The sequence below is a fragment of the Phoenix dactylifera genome, chromosome 12, assembly GCF_051530095.1.
Source record: "Phoenix dactylifera cultivar Ajwa chromosome 12, Ajwa_hap1_PhDact_Kaust_v1.1, whole genome shotgun sequence".
In the NCBI taxonomy this organism is placed as follows: domain Eukaryota; kingdom Viridiplantae; phylum Streptophyta; class Magnoliopsida; order Arecales; family Arecaceae; genus Phoenix; species Phoenix dactylifera.
The window spans coordinates 14229493-14254064 of record NC_143201.1 but is presented as its reverse complement, the minus strand read 5'-3'; the positions used below and the strand labels follow the sequence as shown (position 1 = coordinate 14254064).

The 24572-nt window shown below is 38.6% G+C and overlaps 1 protein-coding gene across 1 annotated transcript; it reads right to left on the bottom strand.

Annotated features, from left to right (window-relative positions):
- Positions 1–289: 289 nt before the first annotated feature.
- LOC148702719 (translocon-associated protein subunit alpha-like) lies at positions 290–9638 on the bottom strand (the record flags this gene model as incomplete). The annotated part of the gene is made up of 6 exons (XM_089926647.1): positions 290–629; positions 881–952; positions 1628–1831; positions 4112–4156; positions 8669–8713; positions 9519–9638. Coding segments are annotated over 6 exons (537 nt in total), but the record flags the coding sequence as incomplete, so codon positions are not given.
- Positions 9639–24572: the final 14934 nt, after the last annotated feature.

Sequence of the window (24572 nt, the reverse complement as noted above, 5' to 3'; positions counted from 1 at the left end):
GCTCTTATACATCTGCCAGGTAAAAGCATGTTTCTTTCGTCATCACCTCTATCCCAATTTCCATAAATTCTCTGTGGATGGTAATCTTTTCCTAATTTACTCTTCAGTATTTTCCTGCTAAGCAAAATACAAAGAGATACATGATAACTTCTGTAACTAGCAGATTTGGCAATTAGGAGCTCACTATATTCTGGTGGACAGAACTTTTTCATTGATCATGAGACAACCAAGAATTAGTCCGGCGTGCATATACAGCATTTCCCAAACAGACACATCACCGTTATGCAGCTGAAGAAAGTAACGTTAATTCATTTTTACCATTAAGAATGCATAATGCATAAACAACAGTTTTCACCAAAATTGAATTTTCCCAAAATATTTTTTCCTTGTAGTACACACAAAAAAATCAGTTTACTAAACACACTAGATGCTGACATTAAAGCTACATGGACATAACATTTGTGTCCAAGTTTCTCACCTACAGCCTTGAAAACTACCATGTTGTCAGAATCTCTCTCATCTTCCTGCTCTATAAAACTGGATTAAAGGATAGAAACCACCCTGAAGAACATGGAAATCTACTTCTTCTTCTTCGGCTTGTTTGAAAGTGACTGAGCATATGCAGTTCCCTGGACAACAAATATAAACACACACAAAAAAGAGAAAAGGTTTCATTTCTCTCGGGATGTAGTGGATCTGATCAGGCTTAAAACCAAAGAGTATGGAGCAAACAGCAAACATGAACCATTAATACCAATATTCTGTCAGAAAAGTAGCAGGTGTTGATATGTGTGAGGAAGAGAAAAAAAATGATAAGCTAAGCACAAGATGGTCACAAAAAAGGAATGTTGATTTGATACTGCAGCAGCTAATAACTCACCTGCAACCATTCATCCATGTTAGCATCAGCCGCTCGAGTACCTACTTCCACCTTAGGCATGCTCTTGGTTTTCTAAGAAGAATTATACATGAACATAAGAACAATTTAATTGTATGCGACTACACTAAATGAGCAAGAACTCAATTTTCGCAAGTCGATATCTTTATCCATTATTAAATTTTTGAAAAAAAAAGACGTGTACTAACAGTAATTAAACAGTCAACAAGTCTGTCATTAGCAATTGTTTAATACAAGTAGATTTAGTTTGTTTTTAAATACAAGTTAATAGCTCAAGTCTGACTTATACTGAAAATATGGTTTCTTAAGCCTCCTGCAGGAATTTTTGAGACCTGTACCACATCTTGACTCTGATAAGGTTCACACCAAAGAACAACAATAATGACATGAAAAACACCAGAAGCAAAATATGGATACTAATTTTGACAAATATATAGCACATGCACCAAAGGTTCAACAATGTCGCAGCTCATACATCAGTCTAAAAGCACAGGCTTCAGCCAATAATGATCAAGTGGTAAACAGCAACTAATACCATCTGGCAGAGATTTTGACTTGTAGAACTAATATATATCAAGTACACCAAAATGAATAACAAATTTGCCTATCTGAAATCCTTGTCAACATCTACTCTTGAGGAGCATAAAGTATATGATTCCTTTATTCAAACAGTCTGAGATCACAACCAATATTTTATAGAATATGAAGGAATTCATTAAAGTAGCTTACCTTTGAAAATCGTTGTATTTGACCATATGCCCACAATCCAAAAAGGCCAATGAAGGCAGCTCCAAGAGTAACAAGGAAGACAGACTCTATGCTGAGGAAACCTCCAGTCTCCACAACTTCAATGGTACCGTTATAAAACACACTCTGATATCGTCGATGATCAATCTCATAAACTATGGTACCCACTAAATCAAATAAGCCAGGCTGCAGTACGAACACATTAGTAGAGTCTCAAAACTATAGCATAATCTCTTACTATATGAATATATATGCAACTTAACTGAATATAGCCATGCTCGTTCAAAAAAAGACTAGTTGCCAATCCAAAGGAGGATGTTTCCACAGGGCAAGATATCATGAGAAAAATGCAGGTGCTATATACAGGCAGCTACCTGCAAGAATTTGCTGGCAGCAAATTTATGAGGGAATGTCGCTTGAGCAGAAAACGGCACCGATGCATTGAAAAACTCCTGTGATATTACATATGACCACTCTACTTCAAAGTACCAGTTAATACCCAAGGAGACTATATATCATAAACACGGTACCAGTAGCTCTGTGTAGAGCCTCCATGTTTCGGAGTCACAATCTTGGCCTCTGTCAACCCATATCAGATTGGTCATTGGCACAGATACAGACAGTGCTTATATATTTCTGAATCAAACCTATCCGAAACTCATTTATTGTCATCCCATAGGTTTAGAACACCCAATAACAGTGCTCGCAAGAATATTGAAACAGGGCAAGAATTTGATCAAGATCCCAGAGCCAAACCCATAATCTAGAAAGAAGTTTCGGATAATTAATCTACCGACAGTTTATAATTTCTGGAACACTTCATCCACAGTTACTTAGGCTAACATCTTCTTTCTAAGAGGAAGCTTTTCCACACCTAATTCCAGGAATGACTCTAGGTCAAGAATGCTGACTTGAAAATATAAAATTTCAAGATATTGTCACCAAGAATGCAATCAAGATTTCGTGTATTCCAATCAAGAACTTACAAGACATTCTTACCAAGAAGCCAACCAGAATTCCAAAAACTTGAGAACTACAACAAAGGAGAGAAGGAAAGGAGGAGGGGATACCTGGATCATGGGATTGCCGAGGAAGAGGCGAAGCGAACGGGGATGATCACCACCACCCGGCTCCGGAACTTCACCAACCGCTGCCGCGGCGACTGTGGAGCCGACCAACAGCCCTTGGCCTTGGACCATCCACGCCCTGGAGCCCGTCCCGGGTATTTCCGGCCACGACGAAGAGAACCACCACGAGGGCGGTGGGAGAGACCGAAACGAGAAGTATGGATCAAGGAAGGCATTTTATTTGAATCGTCGGGGAAGCTTGGTGCCTTCCATCGTCTCGCCTCCCTGGTTCGGGGCTCGGTCGCTCGGCGCCGGAGACGAGAGAGGAGGATGCGGACGGTCGCTCGGCGCCGGAGAGGAGAGAGGACGAGAGGAGCTTGGCGTCGGACGTCGCTCGGCGCCGGAGAGGACAAGGGTCGGTCGGTCGCTCGTCGTCGGAGAGGAGGAAGGAGAAGCCAGAGGAGCTAGGATTTGATCGATTGGGATGCTAAATGAGGGAAGCGTCGTTTTAGGCCCGAACTAAGAATTTCCGACGCTAAATCAAAGCGTCGGCAAATGTATGAGCGGTGAAATTTTTCCCGACGCTTCCTCCTAGCGTCGGTAAAAATGCGTCGGGAAAGACCCATTTTCCTGTAGTGATGACATAATTATTTAAATTTATTCAAAAGCAGTCTTACAAAATTTCAAATAACATATGCTTACGTAAGTCAAATACTTTAATCAATCTAACTAAAGGACCAATAACTGAAAGTATCGTCGGAAAATCTAACGCATTCCTCAATCCCGTGAGATCAAGCCTCTGGATCTGAAAAATGGAGAAAATAGAATAATGAGCTACACTAGCCCAGTAAGCAACAAAATACCCCAAAGTGGGGTCAGAGCATATCAGATCAAAATACAGGATAATGTCTGGAATAAATCATAAATAACATCATTTTGTTGTTTTCAAAACATATTATCATTTTTCCAAAAACTCTTATACCAGAATCTCAACATAATAGGCTACGGCCACGTAACCCAGTGGCATGGGTTGCACAGAGTGCCAGAAACCACTATTGTTAGTCACCGGTGGAAACGGTGTCCAGAAACCACTATTCTAATCACCGGTGGCGCGGTGTCGAAACCGGTTCCTCATAGATTACAAGTCGACAGGTCCAACGTATAATCCCCATTGGCGGGGCCAGAACAGAACAGAACAGATCATAGCCATGCTGAGAATACATATATATAAAAACAGATTTCATAAATTTTCCGGTCATAGTTTACGGATTTCAGAGCATAATTTTCAAATGAAATTTAACATGCCAAACCCATTTTTACTAAATACAAAACATATTTCAGAATTTAATCTATTTATCAAATAATTTGAAAATCACGCTTAAAGTATTAAGTTACTTACCTCTCCTCGCTTAATTCCTACTTCAGGTAGGCGGATCAGGTTCACCTGTTAACATTTAATTAATTTCTTTATAAATTTTAGAGCTAAGCAAAACCAAAAGTAATACTATTGGACATGGCCCAACAGGGCTCAGAGTTGGCCCATAATGGGCATGGCCCGATAGGGCCCATATCGGATACGACCCAATTGACCCGCATAGATCCAGCCCAATAGGGCCCCCAAAGTTGGTCTCTAATGGATTATTTATGCATTGCAGGGGCTAATACTTAATTACAGGGTACTGTTTTATAATAAAACTTTAGTGGAGGGACCAATCGAATACATTTGGAGACTCTTATGTAATAATCTTTCTTATAGGGATCAAACATAACTTATAGAAGACCCTTTTATGAAATAACATACTGTCAAGGGCTTAACTGCAAAATTCCATTTATTGGCCAAATGGGTTCGGGTTTCGGGTTCTGGTTTCGGGTTCGAGTTCGGGTTCGGATTCGGGTTCGGTTTAAAGCTGGGCCCAATTTGGGCCCACCGTGAACTGGGCCCAAGTTGGGCCCAACATGAACTGGGCCCAATCTTGGCCCAGTTCGGCCCATAACGGGCCTTCTTCCTTCCCAATCTCGCCACAGACAGGGGAGATGGGAAAATAGGGGAGGAAGGGGGGCCGGCCTAGGTGGCCGGACAGTGGCCCGGCCGGCAGCTCGCGGGGGACACGGCCGTCGGTAGGGCGGTCGTGGCCGGTGGCAGAGTGCCACGGCGGCTCGGCCGTAGAGGGAGGATCCGAGGATGACCTTGGTTTGGGGCTTGAACAAAAAAAAAAACATGAAATACAGGGCAAGAGAAGGCTTATCGGCGGTCGACGGAGGCGGCAGATCCCGGCCGCAGGTGGCTCGATCCGGCGGCTAGCAGCGGCAAGGGCGGTGGGGTTTCCAACGGCCAAACTAGATCGAAAAACAGGGGAATAAGAAAATCAAAGGAGCTTGGCTCCCGGGGTGGCTGAACTCGATTGAAGTGGCGCACACGGTCACCGGAGAAGAAGGAGAAGAAGGGAAGAGAGGGGGGAGGAGAGAAAGTGCTCGATGGAGGATCCAAGGGAGGAGGAAAGGGGGTTTTATAACCCCATTTCAACAGCTCTCCGCCGCGAAAATCGCGGCAGTGGGGTGAAATCAACGGCCGCTCGTGCGGCCGTGGGGTGGCCGCGGAATGACCGCGGGGCTGCCGCGTAACGCCCGCGGCGCCCCGCCCTCGCTGCACCCGAAGAAGCCGGAGGGGATCGCATCTGCGATCCCCTGCTTTGGCCTCTTCCTAAAAAAGAAGACGGGGCTGAAGTCGGCTGGGGCTGCCGACTTCAGCCCGTATCTCACATTCTCTCCCCCTTAAAAAAATTTCGTCCTCGAAATTTAAGAGATCTAGGCCTTTCAGATGCTCAGCCCATTGAGTAATATAAATCCAAGATCTCATTCTCTTCGATCAAAATCAGTGTGATAGATAGCTTTGGATCAACTATCAAAAATTTCATAAAACTCGCAAGATTAACACTAGATAAGTGACTGACTAAAATCTCATATTGAAATTATCATCTTGATGCATGTTCACTCGAGATTGGATCAGGATCGATTCACAACAGGATTGATTAAAATTAGTTGTGTTTGGGATAGAACTTGAAATGAAATAGATCTCATACACTTATCATGGTAGTGTGCTGATCCCTCAAAGGATGATGACCAACCTTGGAGTCAAATCATTAAATGGCTAGAAATGTAATTCACAAAATGAACATGTACTGACGATCATTAGATAGCAACGGTCTATCTCAAAAATGATTTGCATCAAATCACAAGAGCAGGTCTGGAAAGGCAAAGTATTGATACCATGATTCAATATGCTACAAAGCTTTTAACTTAAACTTATAAATTATAAGATGGGAGCAAATAATGCATGGTTTATTCAGATACTTAACAAATTAGACCATATTTAGTCAACAATCAACTAACCCGAGTCATGATACGCTCAAATTATTATTATTATTATTATTTTCTTAGCATACCCAAAAATAGCAAATTCTATCCAAGAGATAACATAATCATATCATGATTGACCTGAGAATCAATAGTATACACCTTCCCTTATTAACAAAATCTTTCATTATTGAACAACATAGTCTTTCATAATAACATGTTACCAAAACACAGTCAATATTTTTGACCAGTTTAAATTGACTCAGTCCATCATACTTTCGCTACGCAACTCTGATCAATATTCTCCAAAATTTCTTAATGATCCCAGATCATCAACATTTTTTTTTATAATATCCAAGCAAAATTTTATCTTTGCTTTTCAAGTACACTAGGTCATGATTAACCCTTGAGATAGTTGTCGTATTTGTACTATCATATAATCAAGTAATCATATTCTAGATCCAAATTTAAGCTAATTCTAGTTTTCCTTGACAATTCCATTATACAAGTTAATATTTATTCTAAGCTTTGATAATTAAAAGATTCTAGATTAACTTACTTAGGAGCTTACTTAATCATCCTGAATCTTTTTTTTTAGGCTAAACTTATTTGGGCCTCTCATAAAATCCTACTTGCATTTCTCATATGGTGATACAAAATCCACAATCAACTCATAGCCTTGATTAATAAATATTTAACTCACACAAATCTAATAATCTGGTTCAAAGATTTATAAGAAATTCCTCCAAGATATAAGCTCTATGATTTTACAATATTGAGATCAATTCCTTAAATAAGTAAAATATTTTTTATTTGCAATACTGCAACATTTCGGAATCTTGTAAACTACTAGACTTAGAGAATCTATTCAAAACACCACAAACTCATTAACTATTTCATCCCTTTAGTAATAGTTCCCATTTTTTTTTAATATATATATTGCAGATAAAAGAATCTACTAATAACACAATGATATCCATATTGATCAAAATCAAAAACACTATACTTTCCAACGAAATTTTTCATTAACAAGAAAAACCATCAAGAACTTTTCCAAATCAAAGAGGTCCTATCTTCGACCAACCCAAAAATATTTATTCTCAAGACGTACTAATTGACTTTCCATCAAAATATCAATCTTAATTGTTTCAAGTCTCAAGTAGAGCCAAATAAAAATTCTTAAGTCTCATCCCCAAGTATTTTCCTTCTATATACGAGTTCCATGCATGATCCACATACAGATTTCAATAAATATTTTCTAGTCCAAGCTTTAAACATCTTTTTATAGATGAATCTTAATTTGCCACCAAAATAATTAACTTCAACTAGAAGCAATATCCACAGTTCCCGATATCAAGTTCAACTTCCAAAATAATTACATTGCACGATAATATCTCATGATTAATATTCCTTCACTTAATTTAGTCAAAATCTAATTAATCATAACTTGAAATACAAATTGCTCTACCAAGAAAACTATCATAATAACTTATTCACACTTTGGTTACAGCCATAATTAGGTTGCATTCTAATTTTAGCATTTCAAAATTCTGATAAAATAATATAAATTTATCAATAGCAAAAGCAAATAAATATCTTCGTCTAATGGCCTAATGTCCACCCATCTCTCAAACTTTCCGACGAATCCTAAAGATCCTAAAACTTAAGCTCCATCAGACTATTTCAAACACAATCCCTAGGAATCTGAAACCTGAGCTCTGATACCACCAAATCTGTCACGCTCCGAGCCCGAGGCGCGGCAGACGCCGCACGCCCGCACGGCGGGCCGCACGGGCGTGCAAGGCAGCAGATCATATCAAAGCAGATACAGCTATTCAAAGATGACATAATTATTTAAATTTATTCAAAAGCAGTCTTACAAAATTTCAAATAACATATGCTTACGTAAGTCAAATACTTTAATCAATCTAACTAAAGGACCAATAACTGAAAGAATCGTCGGAAAATCTAACGCACTCCTCAATCCCGTGAGATCAAGCCTCTGGATCTGAAAAATAAAGAAAATAGAATAACGAGCTACACTAGCCCAGAAAGCAACAAAATATCCCAAAGTGGGGTCAGAGCATATCAGATCGAAATACAGGATAATGTCTGGAATAAATTATAAATAACATCATTTTGTTGTTTTCAAAACATATTATCATTTTTCCAAAAACTCTTATACCAGAATCTCAACATAATAGGCTACGGCCACGTAACCCAGTGGCATGGGTTGCACAGAGTGCCAGAAACCACTATTGTTAGTCACCGGTGGAAACGGTGTCCAGAAACCACTATTCTAATTACCGGTGGCGCGGTGTCGAAACTGGTTCCTCACAGATTACAAGTCGACAAGTCCAACGTATAATCCCCATTGGCGGGGCCAGAACAGAACAGAACAGATCATAGCCATGCTGAGAATACATATATATAAAAACAGATTTCATAAATTTTTCAGTAATAGTTTACGGATTTCAGAGCATAATTTTCAAATGAAATTTAACATGCCATACCCATTTTTACTAAATACAAAACATATTTCAGAATTTAATCTATTTATCAAATAATTTGAAAATCACGCTTGAAGTATTAAGTTACTTACCTCTCCTCGCTTAATTCCTACTTCAGGTAGGCGGATCAGGTTCACCTGTTAACATTTAATTAATTTCTTTATAAATTTTAGAGCTAAGCAAAACCAAAAGTAATACTATTGGACATGGCCCAACAGGGCTCAGAGTTGGCCCATAATGGGCATGGCCCAATAGGACCCATATCGGACACGACCCAATTGACCCGCATAGATCCAGCCCAATAGGGCCCCCAAAGTTGGTCTCTAATGGATTATTTATGCATTGCAGGGGCTAATACTTAATTACAGGGTACTGTTTTATAATAAAACTTTAGTGGAGGGACCAATCGAATACATTTGGAGACTCTTATGTAATAATCTTTCTTATAGGGATCAAACATAACTTATAGAAGACCCTTTTATGAAATAACATACTGTCAAGGGCTTAACTGCAAAATTCCATTTATTGGCCAAATGGGTTCGGATTTCGGGTTCTGGTTTCGGTTTCGAGTTCGGGTTCGGATTCGGGTTCGGTTTAAAGCTGGGCCCAAGTTGGGCCCACCGTGAACTGGGCCCAAGTTGGACCCACCATGAACTGGGCCCAATCTTGGCCCAGTTCGGCCCATAACGGGCCTTCTTCCTTCCCAATCTCCCCACGGACAGGGGAGATGGGAAAATAGGGGAGGAAGGGGGGGCCGGCCTAGGTGGCCGGACAGTGGCCCGGCCGGCAGCTCACGGGGGACACGGCTGTCGGTAGGGCGGTCGTGGCCGGTGGCAGAGTGCCACGGCGGCTCGGCCGTAGAGGGAGGATCCGAGGATGACCTCGGTTTGGGGCTTGAACAGAAAAAAAGAAACATGAAATACAGGGTAAGAGAAGGCTTACCGGCGGTCGACGGAGGCGGCAGATCCCGGCCGCAGGTGGCTCGATCCGGCGGCTAGCAGCGGCAACGGCGGTGGGGTTTCCAACGGCCAAACTAGATCGAAAAACAGGGGAATAAGAAAATCAAAGGAGCTCGGCTCCCGGGGTGGCTGAACTCGATTGAAGTGGCGCACACGGTCACCGGAGAAGAAGGAGAAGCAGGGAAGAGAGGGGGGAGGAGAGAAAGTGCTCGATGGAGAATCCAAGGGAGGAGGAAAGGGGGTTTTATAACCCCATTTCAACAGCTCTCCGCCGCGAAAATCGGGGCAGTGGGGCGAAATCAACGGCCGCTCGTGCGGCCGTGGGGTGGCCGCGGAATGACCGCGGGGCTGCCGCGTAACGCCCACGGCACCCCGCCCTCGCTGCACCCGAAGAAGCCGGAGGGGATCGCATCTGCGATCCCCTGCTTTGGCCTCTTCCAAAAAAAGAAGACGGGGCTGAAGTTGGCTGGGGCTGCCGACTTCAGCCCATATCTCACAGCCTCCACTTCTGACCCTCAGCAGAAGTGTTGTATGTATCTTTGATGCCAATATGGACATTTGTCCACTAAAGATCCCAAGAATATATTCTGTATAATAGAGGAGAGCAATAAAGGATGAAAAGAAATCTGATCTCTCCCCTTGCCTGCTTTATAAAAACAGGTGAAGCAAGCAAAACCATCCCACTGCAGGACATCTAGAGTGGAAGAAAGGTCTTACATGGAGATAAGAAGAGTCTGCCTTTGGTAGCCAAGGATGACTTGCCTGTGTCCTCCTTGTGGAGGTTACATGTCTTTGAAAGCTCTTTGTGGCTTTACGGGCAGTCTCCTGGGCTATTCTGAGAGGCTTTTATCCACCATGCTAGGCCTACACCTCCTTCCCATTAGCAAGCTAGTCCGACCAAGTGCTTGAGTCAGAAAGGTGGAGGAAAGGTGCACAAATTGATGTATGGTAATAACACAATAGATACGTTGTTTACACTTGTCATTAAACTTTTGATGTCATGAGTGGATTCATTGATTAACATTTCCACGAGCATGCGGACAATTTATTGAGTTATATTGTTTTTGGGCATGTGAGCAATGAACTATGCACAATCTCTATTTTTGGTCATGAAGGTGAACAAGGTGGGCAAATATTGTCGCGTCCTCGCCGATCATATTCGGCCGGATTTTCTCCTAAACTGTAGTTGTTCGTTAACGAGACGTTAGTTAGCTTGTAGGCGCCAATATATTTCTTTAACAGAAAGAAACTTGTGGTTGTTTAAATATAGCATGAGGTAATCGTAGTATTGGCTCTACGTTATACTGAGCATGAGAAGCTGCCACATATAGCTTCGTAGTTTATACGTATACCCTTTCTAATTAAAAATACATCCTAATTTATTCTTTTTTTTTTTGGCTTGAATAGTAAACAAAGGAACGAACTGGTTCGACATGAGGCTTTTTTTGACATGGTAGAAGGCAAGAAATCCACGCTTATTCTGCTGCTGGCCTCCCAAGCCACACCCCATACGTTACTGGTGATATTACGAGAGAATTTAACCACACCACATATTTTACTAGTCTTAAATTTATATACTAAGTGCAAGGAAAAAAAAAGAATAATATCAAAATATAAGATTATAGAAATTAAAAGGAAAAAGTGTTATATTTTTTAGGGATAAATTAGTGAAGGAGGAATATTGAAATTTTGTATACTGATACTTCTATATTTAAATATCATAGTAAATTCAAGCATGTTACCATATTTCGATATTCAATTCTTTCCATAAAAAAATAACATTTTCTTTTTGGTACGAAATAAAAAAACACTTCAATTTATTCTTTTGGACACCATCGAGTGCCTACTTAGATGACATTGTCTCTTGTTTAATAGGGTGGGAGTTCGATTGTGGTTGTTGTCAATCTGCATGAGTTGGTTGTGGATATAGAGTAGAAGGTCGGGATTAGACCCTCCTTTCTATAAAAAAAATATCTTGTTAGATATTTTTAAAACTTTACTATTTAAAATAGTAAAATGTATCAATAATTTCTAGAATTCTTGTAATTAAAAATTAATTCTTTTCTTCAATACAAAAATGAAAAATAAACATACTTCATTTTATTCTTTTCAATATTTTCAAAATTTTATTAGAGACATTAATAAGTTCTACATATTTTACTACATTGTATAAACAATTGTTTAATATATTGGTGATGACTCATGATTATTTTCTATTCATGCTATAATTGAAGAGTAATATAAAACATATATCCATGTGATTTAAGGGAGAGTTATCGAGCACTTCTCAGTGATTTCAGCACCTGTACATGGTTTGACAAAATCAAACCAGAAACTGATAGTTGAAGAAACATGAAGATACTTTTCGACTTTTGAAGAAGAAGATTTGCAATGCACTTGTCTTAACATCTTCCAATCTATAAATTAAGATACTCTAAGATCGAGGTCGATGGATAGGGTATGCACTGAAAGTAGTCATCATGCAAGATGAAAAACTAGTAGTGTATCATTCAAAGAAGTTCTAGGGGTTGCAGGCACTACAGGAAAAAGGGTAAAAGCTGACTCTTGATTGCCGACGCTAGGAGGATGCATCGGTAAATTTGGCTCCACGCTAAATTTTGCCAACGCTTCTAATGAGCATCCGCAATTTGAAAGAAAAGACAATGCTTTTAAGTGTCGTTGTAGGCCTCAAACTAAGACGATGCTGGAAAGCGTGGGGAGTGCACCTAGGACGATGCTTTTAAGCATCGTTGTTCTCCAACTACCTAAGACGATGCTTATAAGCGTCGTCGAATGTCATGAGCTAAGACAATGCTTATAAGCGTCGTCGAAGGTAGACCTAAGACGACGCTAGTAAGCGTCATCAAAAGTGAAGACCCCCTCCAAACCTAGCGCCTGACCCCGAGCCCTCATTCTACCCTAGCTACTCCACCCGATCCTTTTTTTCTCCTCTCCGGTGCTGCCCTAGCCTCCGTCTTTTTCTTCTCCGACGTTGCCCTAGCCCCCGTCCTCCTCCTCTCCGGTGCGGACCGTCTGACTCCAACATCCTCTCCTCCTCCTTCCTCTCTGGCATCGATCGATTGATTCTAACCCCCTTTGCCAGAGGTATTTTTCTTCTCCTCCCTCCTCTCTGTCTTTCTCGCTTGTTCTCCTCCTTCTCCTCCTCTTCTTTATGTGTTCATGGGGTTTTTTTCCTTCTTTAATTTGTTCTCTTGCTTCGCCTCCGCCCGAGGATCTCCTCCTCTTCCCTCCTCTCCGGCGCCGACCGAGCAGCCCTCAAGCCTTGATTGAGCTTTGCGATAGCCCTCCTCTCCGGAGACTGGCGTAGACTGACCGCCCCAAAGCAACGATCGATCGAGGTCCGCCTCTGCCCAAGGTAATGCAGTATCTCTCCTTTATTCTTCTGTGCTTAGTCATGTACTCTAGGTTTTAAATTATCAATTTGATTTTTTTGGTATATAAGAATTAAAATAGAGCTATGCAATCATTAAATTATCTGATGAACTCCTAAAATTGAGATGCAATCATTAAATTTAGTCAGTTTCACAGCAAGAAACTTGTTCTTTCAAAATTTGTGAGGCTAAAAATGTTGCAAACCATCACTATCAACTGTATATACCTCCCATAACTCCCGGTCTCATAAAAACTTGCAGTAAGATCGATCGAATCATATAGCATCTGCTTCTTCGGAGGGAAAAAAAGTTGAAGGGGTACAGAATCTGAATTAGCCTTTTGCTATATGTTATTGTTATTCTTTGCTAATTCGTTCTTTTTTATTATTATTCTAAAAAACCAAGGGTATAGAGGTGGTGGTGATAATCTTTAGAGATTTTCTTGATTAGATATGTATTGCAATTCGGTGTTGAAAAATATACCTCACCACAAATGGGGGAAGAAAGGAACTTCCACAAAGTGGCTCTGTGACATCATGTAATCAATGGCTGCATGACCTCTATCTTGTACTATAGTATATAGTTTTGTTTCGTATCAACTTGCATGATGACTAGGAAAGGCTAGACATTCAGCTGAAGGAGATCCACATATTTGTAGGAGCATACATGATATCTTAGACAGAAGTTCTAGAATTTTGCATACTAAGTCTAGGGTCTCAGAATGATCAGAAAATGTTTGTAAATACTTTTATCTCTATTCCATCTAGCGAACTACTGTATCCTCTAAAAATTTATTAGCTCGTGTAATGGTACATGGGCCTTCCCACAAGTACATAACTGATGTGAACTTGAAGTATTTGAATGATTTTTATAGGTGTCCCCCCTTACGCTCAATCACAATTTCTGACTACCATCTCCATAAGTGTCAATGGTCCAAGCGAGCCTCAAAGATCTCTGATAAACCCCGCTGACATGGAAAGTGAAGGATTACGGGGAATGCAGTGAGTGAAGATTATTCCACTGCAGATAGTTAGATGAATGGAGACCCTCATATCCCCTTGAAGGGCAAGGACATCCTAACCCTACTATATATCATTATGCATGTTGCCACTGATCCCAGATCGACAACGTGGGCTGCTTCTATGGATCTATAAGGTAGCAAACAAGATGAAAGAACTCACTAGATTGGCTTTGATTGAGCCCTCTGATGCTTAGGTTAGAGAGAGTTTCTTGGTGGAAGATAAGGAAAAAGAAGATAGAAAGAATCGATAGCAATAGCTATAGTAATGCCAGCATTAGGGGACATGTGTATTGGAGGACTCATACCTCTCTTGCAAAGACTCATGCCCTATCTATGGCTAGATAAGTAATGTTGCGGTACATAAGGAAGATGTGATATCAGTCGGTCGGAATCTTAGATACCGGTCTCAAGCAATCATGGACTCCTGAATAGAGCAATGATATGATAGGTGATCTGTAGTACTTTTCTTCTGAGATTTGAGGCATCTCATGAGGGTGATATGCCAATTGAATGTCTTTTAACAAAGATTTCTTTTTTGTGCATACCAGGTAACAATATGCCCCGAGGAAAACGATTTAGAGATGTGGAGTTCCAGCATTCTCATGTGGGATTTTCTTCTGATCAGTCCTTGCAGTCTCGGCAGCACCAGTCTGGATCTTAGCATGAGCCTCCTGAGGTCCCAGGGGAGGATGTTGTTATGGATGACCTCCAGATCCAGGATAATTCGATTTAAAGTTCATATTTAACTTCAATTTTTTAATGCATCTTAATGGTAATTTTAATAGAGGGGCAAGGGACAGTGAGGACGAGATGGGGACCCACTCAAGTAAAGAATGTGTGGCAGCTTCGTGAGGGTGACAAGATCTTCATCTGATGCAACGAATTAGAGCAGCCCATCAAGAGAGCTGGAACTAATTTATCAAGTTTTTTAGGATCGATTGCACGCAAGGGTCAGTTATGTCCGCTCAATTATATGAAGTGGAGTGAAATGCTTCCTTCATATAAGATTGAGCTTCTTAGATTTATACAGGTAATGAATTGAATTTGTTCTTTTTAATTTGATACCTTCCGTATGTTAATTTACTTACCACCATAATTTTAATTTTTGATTTAATATTATTATAACATTATGTATCTTATTCTAGGGTAAGTATAAACTCTCTCGAGAGAGCCATAATTGGGTGCTAAAGTTCCTCAACCATAAATGGAAAGAATATAAGACGAAGTTGAAGACGGACTTCAAGCATGAGGGTATGACAGAGGAAGAGGTTGCTCGTGTTTATCCTCCTGATATATACCCTCAACAGTGGAGAGAGCTTGTTCACTACTGATTTTCTGAAAGAGGATATGTCACGTATATTATTTCAATATCTTATATCATCTTTATTATTAATATGGATTGCAAATATATACATTGAATATATTATACTGTGTACTTTTATTTTGGCAGACATATTCTAATATTGGTAGAGCTGTACGAGTATCTCAAGGAGTTCCTCACACTTCAGGCTCAAAGAGTTATGCAAGATGTAGAGATGAATTCTTATGTTTTTTTTGAAACTATTTGAAACTCTACTAACATATAGCACGTATCATGATATATAGTTTGCCAATATACTTTTCATGTGTATAGATAGAAGAGCATAGGAGGGAGCCTGATGAGGTAGAGTTTTATAGGATGACTCACACCCACTGAGATGGCAGCTTTGTCTGGGAGAAGTCGAGAGATATAGTTGTATGTATTCATCTTTGACAAAGAGCTGCATGCATTACATCAGGCTGTGAAGTATTGGTGATCATATTTGCTAAATAAAAAGAAAATTTATATGTATACAGATCAAAAGCCACTCCAATTCCTCCATACACAACCTATAACTTGAAGTGGATATCTTATCTACAACAATTTAATCTAATGATCAAATATAAGAAAGGAGCTTTGAACAAACTAGCTAACTTATGGTCCAGGCATAGTGGTCTCCAGTATATTGATTGGAAGGCATGTTCAACCACACTATCATGAGAAGTACAAGGACCTATATGCAACAAATCTAGATTTTCAAGAAGAGTTGAAGAAAGCCTTGGTAGAAAAATTCACTTTGAAGGATGGACTGCTATATAGAGAAAATTTTTATGTCCCTAAGTTGGGACTGGTCCAAATTTTGTCCAACTCTATGCGTGCTGCTTCATGGTTAGACTAGTCCACCAGCTCAGTGGTGGATCTGGTCCAACCAATACTTACTTGAGTGTGAGTTATTAGCTACTAATTCGAAGGGAGAAATTATTATTGTTATTATTATTTAATTTTAAGAATGCGTCTAGGCCAACCAAGCAGGCTTATTCAAGAACCTGTGTTACACATATGAATTCACCTTATGGACATGTCATAATTAACGATGAGCTTACACATTATGCATTGAACAACTTTATGAATAAGAGGGAAAATGTAGCTAAGAAAACATAGGCATACACCATCTGAATTGAACTAATTAAATGTAAAACGCAATACAAAAGTGTTCCTTCCTTCCACATGGCATATTGCTAATAGCATGAATAGAACTGATTCGCTGAGTGATCAAGAGAATTACCCAAAAGAATAGTCAAAGCTAGACCTATCCATACTTCCAACCACTTGGCAGACTGCAAATAGGGGGAACCAAAAGATGGGTCAAAGTTATGCTTATCTATGATCACCTACGTCGTGTCATTCTTTTGTACTCATGTTCTTTCCTCTTATTGTTTAAATTTTCTCATTTTTAAAGTACTCTGGTATTTTCATTGAGATCTAACTATCCTTTTATTTTGGATTGTTCTGGGACTTTGTTACAAATTATTAGTATCTTCTTATTCTCTTCCCATTGGTTATCTGACACGTAGCTTTGAAACTAATATATAAAATTCTTGGATTGCATTGCTGTCACTTGAAAGCCATATCTAATGGTCCTAACAAAAGTCAAACCCCAAGTTGGAGGGAACAAAATCTTTCTTATGCATTGACTTTGTAACGGTGGGAAATCTGACACAGAATACTGCATTGGTATGTAGTATGTGGGCATCTTCTCCTTTATGGATTGTCAATATTATCTTTTCTTGCCAAAGAGAGGACAAATCAAAGTGATGCGATAACAAAGAGAAAAGAAAGCTTCCATATTATGAATCCTTGGCTTTTGAATGACTTCACAAGAAAATTACAAGTTCCATGATCGATGTGTTTTTCTTATAATAATATACCATGGGAGAGAGGAATTGTGACAGCAAGATTTACACTTTCGTTTCCAGTGCAACTCCTAGCAGAATGATTGCGACTATGATTGGTCTCAACATGAACAATGGTCCTCCGGAGAGTGCAAGAATATATTCTGTATGGAGGAGACCATCAAGGGATGGAAAAAAGGCATGATACTTTAAAAAGGCTCCGGAGAAGGCAAATTGGTATGGATAAAGGTGATGTGGAAAGTGAATTCTGATCTTTGCCCTTGCCTTGCCTGCAGTATAAATACATGAGAAGCAAGCAAGACCATCACACTGCAGGACATGTAGAGTGGAAGAGAGGTCTTACATGGAGATTAGAGTCTGTCTTTGGTAGCCAAGGATGACTTGCCAGTGTCCTCTTACTGAGGTTTTCTATGTTTGAAAGCTCTTCTTGGCTTCACGGGCAATCACCTTGGCTACTCTGAGTGGCTCTTATCTACCATGCTAGGCCTCCATCTCTTTCCGGTTGGCAATTAGTCCAAGTGGATGAGCCAGAAAGGTACATGAGAGGCAAAAACAAATGGGATATGCCTATGTAAGACCTTAAATAGATATATAGTTCTTTTTTTCTGGTAGGAAGATACGTAGTTCTTCAACCACCGATTAGATGTTTTATCAACTTTTGATGTCACGAGTCATACTGCGTTTGCTGAGCAACTTTTCATGAAGATGACATTAGGAAATCTTATAATGCTGTTTCGGGCTCATGACTACAGGAAATCATAAAATCTCTGACGGTTAAAGCTTATAATGATATTTGGGGGCCCTATATATCCAATTAAGGCCTTCAGGTAAATAACATGATTTGAGAACAAGCCCTCTCTAATTCAGCTCAGAATTGCAAAGAATACAAGTTCACCAATAAGACGTTATTTAGTTAGTAGGAACCCCTCTAATCTTGCAAGAGCTTCAAGATTTGTCCTCGGATTATGGCATTTACAAAATTACCTATATTACGTATATCTATAAAAATAATATCACCAATAGAAGAATTTTATTTTGATTCCATCTTCATTTTTCAATAGAATATTATATCCTTCTAATTTTCTTAGAATATGTACAAATTCCTGTTTTGAAGTAATATTTTTTGATTAAAATAGAGAAAAACTAAAAAAAGGGAATCAAGAATTTGCCATCCTCTCTCTCTTTGATTCAAATTTAATTAGATCTTAATCCATGCTATTATGAAAAACCTTATTGAGAAAAAAGAATCCAAGTATTTTCTATACATTTTGCATATATGAACTATACTCACCGAAATCCTAACTTTTAGAGCAGTCAAACTTGAGCTTCAATGCCATCAATCCATCCTTTGTAGAGGTTATTGTGTATGTATTTTTGCATCATTGTTTAGTGCATGAGATTAAAAAATCTTGTGCAAGGTTTTCGGTATGGCTGATACTGTGAAAATTAGCTGGCTTATAAGGTTTGGCAGTATCCGTGAAATAACTAAGTTGCTGTCACTTGCCCTGAAAAATCGACTGGATTGATTATGAGCCTAAGTAAAACATTCGGTGTAGGTTGTGGTTTATTTTCTGAGAAAATCAACTGAGTTGATTGTGATCGCATGTAAAACAATCAAGCTATAATTTGAGATAGATTATAGTGGAATTCCTAAGAAGAAAGTTTTCATGTTGCAAATCTCATACACTAAAAGATAAATGTTGCAAATCTATCACAATATTTTTTTTAAAATAACTCATAAAGCTGAAAATAGGACTTGACCATCTTCATGTAAAAAAGGATATCATGAAGGGTTGTCTATGGTAGAGAAGGAAGTCAAGAACATGGTTTGGATTCCAAATGGAGAAGTGAAAGAGAGGGTCGAGAGAGATCAATTTTTTTTTTTCAAAGTAGGTAGTGATATTGGTTTTCAATAGTACTTGATCAAGGCCAAAATCGTTCAATAAGGTTTATCAGTGGTGCTTTCAGGGACATTCAATAAGGCCAAGGTGATAGGTCCAGTAGGCCACCTAGGAACTAGGGTAGTTCAGGGCCTCTTTGTAGGGGTCTTCTTGGGTCTGAAAAAAAGATAAATGGAACACTACACTGATATCTACATGCCTATTTAGAGAGAGAAACAAAAAGAAGGGAGAAAGAAGATAGAGAAATAGGAGAGAGAAACTATAAAGAGAATCTAGAGAGAGAAAAAAAAGAGAAGTAGAGTTCGTTTGGGGTCGTCCAAGTGACTTGGCCAGCGGCCAGAGGTGGTGGATAGTCAGCAGCTCAGCCAGCATCAGTGGTTGGCCGACGAGAAAATAAAAGTAAAATGTCTAAAAAATAGGGGACTCCCTTTCCTTGATTTTCGGCCGTTGGCAGCTCACCGGTGGCTATGGCTCTGCTGTAGAGGAAAGCAGGGAGGTCAAGGAGTTCGACCAAAGGCACATAAACAAAGAAAACTGGCAACGATGTTTGGAAGAAAAAGAAGAAAAAGTTTGGCCAAAAGCACGGGAAAATAGGGGTTCCTTTGCCGGTCGATTTTCGGCTGATTCCTTGACCGATGACAGCAATTCCAAGTTGTGGGAAGAAGAAAAAGAAGACGAAAGGAAGGCCAGGGTGTTACTTTAGTTCCGATGACCCCCATATCCAACGAGCACTAGAATCGCAACCGTGAACTTCGATGGGAAAAAGGGAAAGAAAATAGAGAGGGAGGAGGATTGCTCGGGATGGAGTGCTTTGGAGGGAGAGAGCTCTCTTTATAAACGAGCCTTAGAGTCTCGGTGGCCCTAGGTGTCATGCCCTGAACTCGCCACCCAAGTCGGTCTAGTGACAATGCCGTTTACACCCTAAGGTAGGGCACCATAGGATATGCAAGGCCTGAAAATTTTTACAATCTCAATATCTATGAACAAAAATGATCTATTTGATACCAAATAACAAACTTATAGAGATTTAACTTCATTCATCCAATTGGTACGTAACAATGATGCTCTATCTATTCCTCTCTTTCACTTGGGATCTTAACCAAAGCCAAATAACAAGCATCCCGCAACACTAAAAAAAAGAGACAAAGAGAATTGTGCGATTTATAGCCTAGTAAGAATCTCTACACATTTACACCAATATAATTACACAGTTTGAAAATAACAATAAGCAACACCAAAATAAAAATATAAAGTATGAAACCTTTTTTCAAACATCCAATATAACTTAATTAAACCAACAAAAATCTGCATACACATGCATCAAATATCTGGATTATCAAAAGAGATAAATCTCTACATACTAACAAGTAAAACCTTTTACTCAGCATTAGTTTCAAGTGTCTCATCAATATTTCTCATTATCTCAATTTTAGGTTTCATAACAATTATCTTTCCAGTTTTGGACTAACCAAGATCATGACCAGTCCAAGATTGCTAAACAAAATCGCACACGTAAACCCATGTGTAAATCTTTGAAGGTTATCCCACGCATAAGTCCGTAAAGGCTATCCTACATATAAGCTCGTGAAGACTATCTTATGACGAGGTTAGTCTAAACCATATCTTATCCGTCTGATTTGCATGTATTCTTGTCAAATGACTTTCCATTTACATAATGTATTTTTCTCAAATTCAAGTTATCATTGTTCACGTAATTATGTTCTCAATATCTAACACATAATAATTGTATAAGTATATTTGTACTGGAAATCACATAAAACATACCATCGCATACCAAACCAAATCCATTGATGTAAATCTCACCATGCAAATCTTACGATGTAATTCTCATGATGCAAATCCTTCAATGCAAATCTCATGATGCAAATCTAGCAGCACAAATCAATAAATATGTATATATATTAGTGATCGAGTACTAAAATTTTTACTTCTATCGCAATCCAACAGAGCTATAATGCTAGCAATCTACACCTAACTTGTCGAGTCAATTGAATATCAACATAAAACTAACCTATCTCTTATCAATCACTTGCAATATTAATGAAGCAATTATTTAGTAATTACCTAACTTTAGAGTTCTAATATTTGAATTGCCCATATTATATATCATTCTTTAGTTAAAAATTAAAATAAATAAATAAAAGGGTCAGAGTTGTACCTCGATTTAGAAAAAATAGTATAAGACCTCATTGGGCTTCTTTCTATCTAGATGAGTGTAGACCTATATAAAACTACGGCTGACTATGAAAATAGATTCGTATAGAATGATATACCAGGCATGTTACCCAATTATTTGTAACTCAATTCATCTAATGAAAAAATATATATTCAATCAAGAAAAAAATAATAGAGCAAGGGACAATGGTAGCCAATAAAAGTTAGAGTGGCGTAGGGACAAGGTCGACTAGGTTGCAGCGTCCAACGATTCAGATCAATTTATTTTGGTCAATCAAACTAGTCATCTCATAAAACAAGAATCAGACTATGGTATATAAAACACAATAGAAATTAGTAATGATAAAGTCCAGTGTTGCTTAGCAAGGATCGAAGTGAGGGCCAACATAATGCGAAACAACAAGCATGATTGAGGATCTTTTTGCAAAGGTCGATCAGATATCTATTGGGAGGCCAGGATCCAGTTTAAGGCACTCATCGGTGGTTGATCTCCACTACATGATTGCCCATGATTGAGTAGAACTCTGCCAAGACTAGAGGCATGGCGGTGATGCGTGTGGATGCTGGTGAGGAAGAAACAATCCAAACAAAAAGAGGAAAAAAAATAGACTAAGAAATAGGGAAGTCTTGTTCAACTTAATCTAGTGATCTGTCGGGCCCAATTTGCCCGTCAAGTGCAGCTTTAGGGACTAGAATAGAAAAAGAAGAGGGAGCATGAGCTTTTACCTCAACTCCGGCGAGGTTTGGAATCCAACAAGGTGAGAAACTTCAACAGGACATCATGGAATCACGACGACAATTAACGACTATTGAGGGGAAAAATCTAGGTGATTTCCAATGGAAGAATTTCTAGAAGGGAAGGAGAGTAGCTTTATAGGGAAAACCCTAGGGTTTTGCCAACATCCAACATGCCCAAGGATCCTCTCTTTTATTGAAATTGGAGATAAAGGTGATAGACTCCTTTTGGGAGCTGCTACCTGCAACCATTCTCCTTGGGCCAATCCTAGGCCCATCTAAATGGGCTAGGTTATCACATTCTCCTCTTTTTTAAAAATAATTTCATTCTCAAAATTAACTTACATGAGGCTCGAACTTTCAAAGTACTCAACTATCATATCATCCTTGAGCTCCTAAATAGTTTTCCTATCCGAACACCTGCTCACAAAATTTTGACATAAAGAATTATGGCGTCTCAAAAATTGATTGCTTCGATTCACAATACTTATAGAATTCTCTTGATATCTTTTAAAAGAATACTAACAACTCAACCCTAGATTAAAATACATAATTCTTTACCCATGAAATTAATTGCTCTCAAGTAATTTTCACACAAAAATAAAAATTAGCTTAACGAAAATGGGAGAAAGCTTTTGCATCGAATACTCTTCATGATCTGCAACTTTCTTTCTTCTCTTCACTTTGCCCATGATTTAATAATTAGACTTTTATCCTAGGAAAACCTTAAACTGTCTCAAATAGATAGGTTAACAATGTTAGAGATAGGAGTAGAAGATTTATGTTAAAATATTCTAGGTTCAGGCTTAACCACGGAACCATCAATCCATTAACGCTAAATTTAAAATGCCCAAATATTCTCTTAAGAGTTGACAATTATATAAGAACCTAATGGTGAAAATTGAACAACTACCTTTAGTAGCCAAAAAGTCACAATATTCTCCTTCCCTAACTCAGGTCTTCTATCATAATACCTTTCAGATTAAAGTATTATTGTTTCTAACTAGTTTCAAAATAAATTAAACCACCACACTTCCATTGGGCACTCTAATCTACTCATCAAATACTCTAAAGCCGCTAAATATTTTTTGACCAAAATATTTCTTTGCATTGGGACTAAAAAAATCCAAATTTCAAATTTTCAAGTAAAACTAGAGCAATCTAGATCTTCTTGTCCTCAATTTATGTAGAGTGTACATGCCATAACTAACCCTCAAACCATTAGTGAAGTTTAAGATCACTGCATTATCTCGACAACCATTTTAAAACCCAAAATATATAGTTTTCATTTAAAGTGGGTTAAGCTTAGATTTTCTTAGCAATTTGATTAGATAATCTAAATTGATCTTCCTTCCAAAAGTATTTACTCCAAACTCAATGGGTTGGAAGAGCCAATATCACTATGAGTAGAATTAACTTTATGAACCTCCAAATCTTTCTTCACCAAGATTCTTAATATCTATCAGCACTGCTATATGTGATAACTCATGTAACCATCTCATGGTCGAAGTCTCTACCCAGTATTTTAATTTAGTAGCAGCCAAATCAACAGCCTTGTTAGAATCATAAATGTAGACTTCAATTTAATTTAATACATCCAACAATCTCCAACAATTATGAGAAAGATCTAGTAGCCTAATCCAAATATGAAAATTCAAGTTATTAGATTTTTCCACCAATATGCATACTCTATGGCCTCAAAATAAAATCAAATACATCAAAAGAAAATACACCTATTTTTAGTATCCAAAACTTCCAATTCCAAATATACGCCGCATACAGATTCAACCTTGAAGACCATTCTTTTCTAGTACTATAAAAAAAAAAAATCTTAGCTCACTCCATCACTATGAAAGATATGTGTACAAATTCTACTCTAATAATTAGCAACAAAACTAAAAATGCGATCACATCCAAACCCATATCAAGTTTGAACTTCCAATTCATTTAAACAATATATGAACAAATAAACATGGTATGGTATAACCAACTAATATGGTATGCCATGGTCAGCTTTCCTACATTATCTTAGGTAAAACCACTCTAATCATGATTAGAGACACAAATATTCTAGTCCTTCCGTACTCATCATATACCAAACGCAATGCATACATTTTATCACAATGCATAATGATCTTATACCTACACTCTGAATTTAATTCTTCTAGTTTTGTCATGTCCCTAGTGATTGTGCTTGTTGGCCCGGGTTCTTACATTAGTAACATATAATTTTATCTTTGGCGGTATCTTGCTTTTGAAATCCTTTTTCCCCTTGCTTTCTTTTACTTAGAAATCTTTTAAATTTTTTTGTAAGCAAAGCAAGATTCTCATCTTCTTCACTTGATTCGTCGGTGATGGATAATTGAAGAGCTAAGCCTTTCTTTCTTTTGCTATCATCCTTCTTCGGCTTCATGGATAGCTCATGGGTCATAAGAGAACCCAAAAGCTCATCTAAGCTAAGCTTTGTAAGATCTTTTGCCTCTTGTATTGTGGTGACTTTTGGTTTCTAACTTTTTAGCAAAGACCTAAGAATCTTTCTTACCATTTCAATATTAGTATAAGATTTACCAAGAGATTTC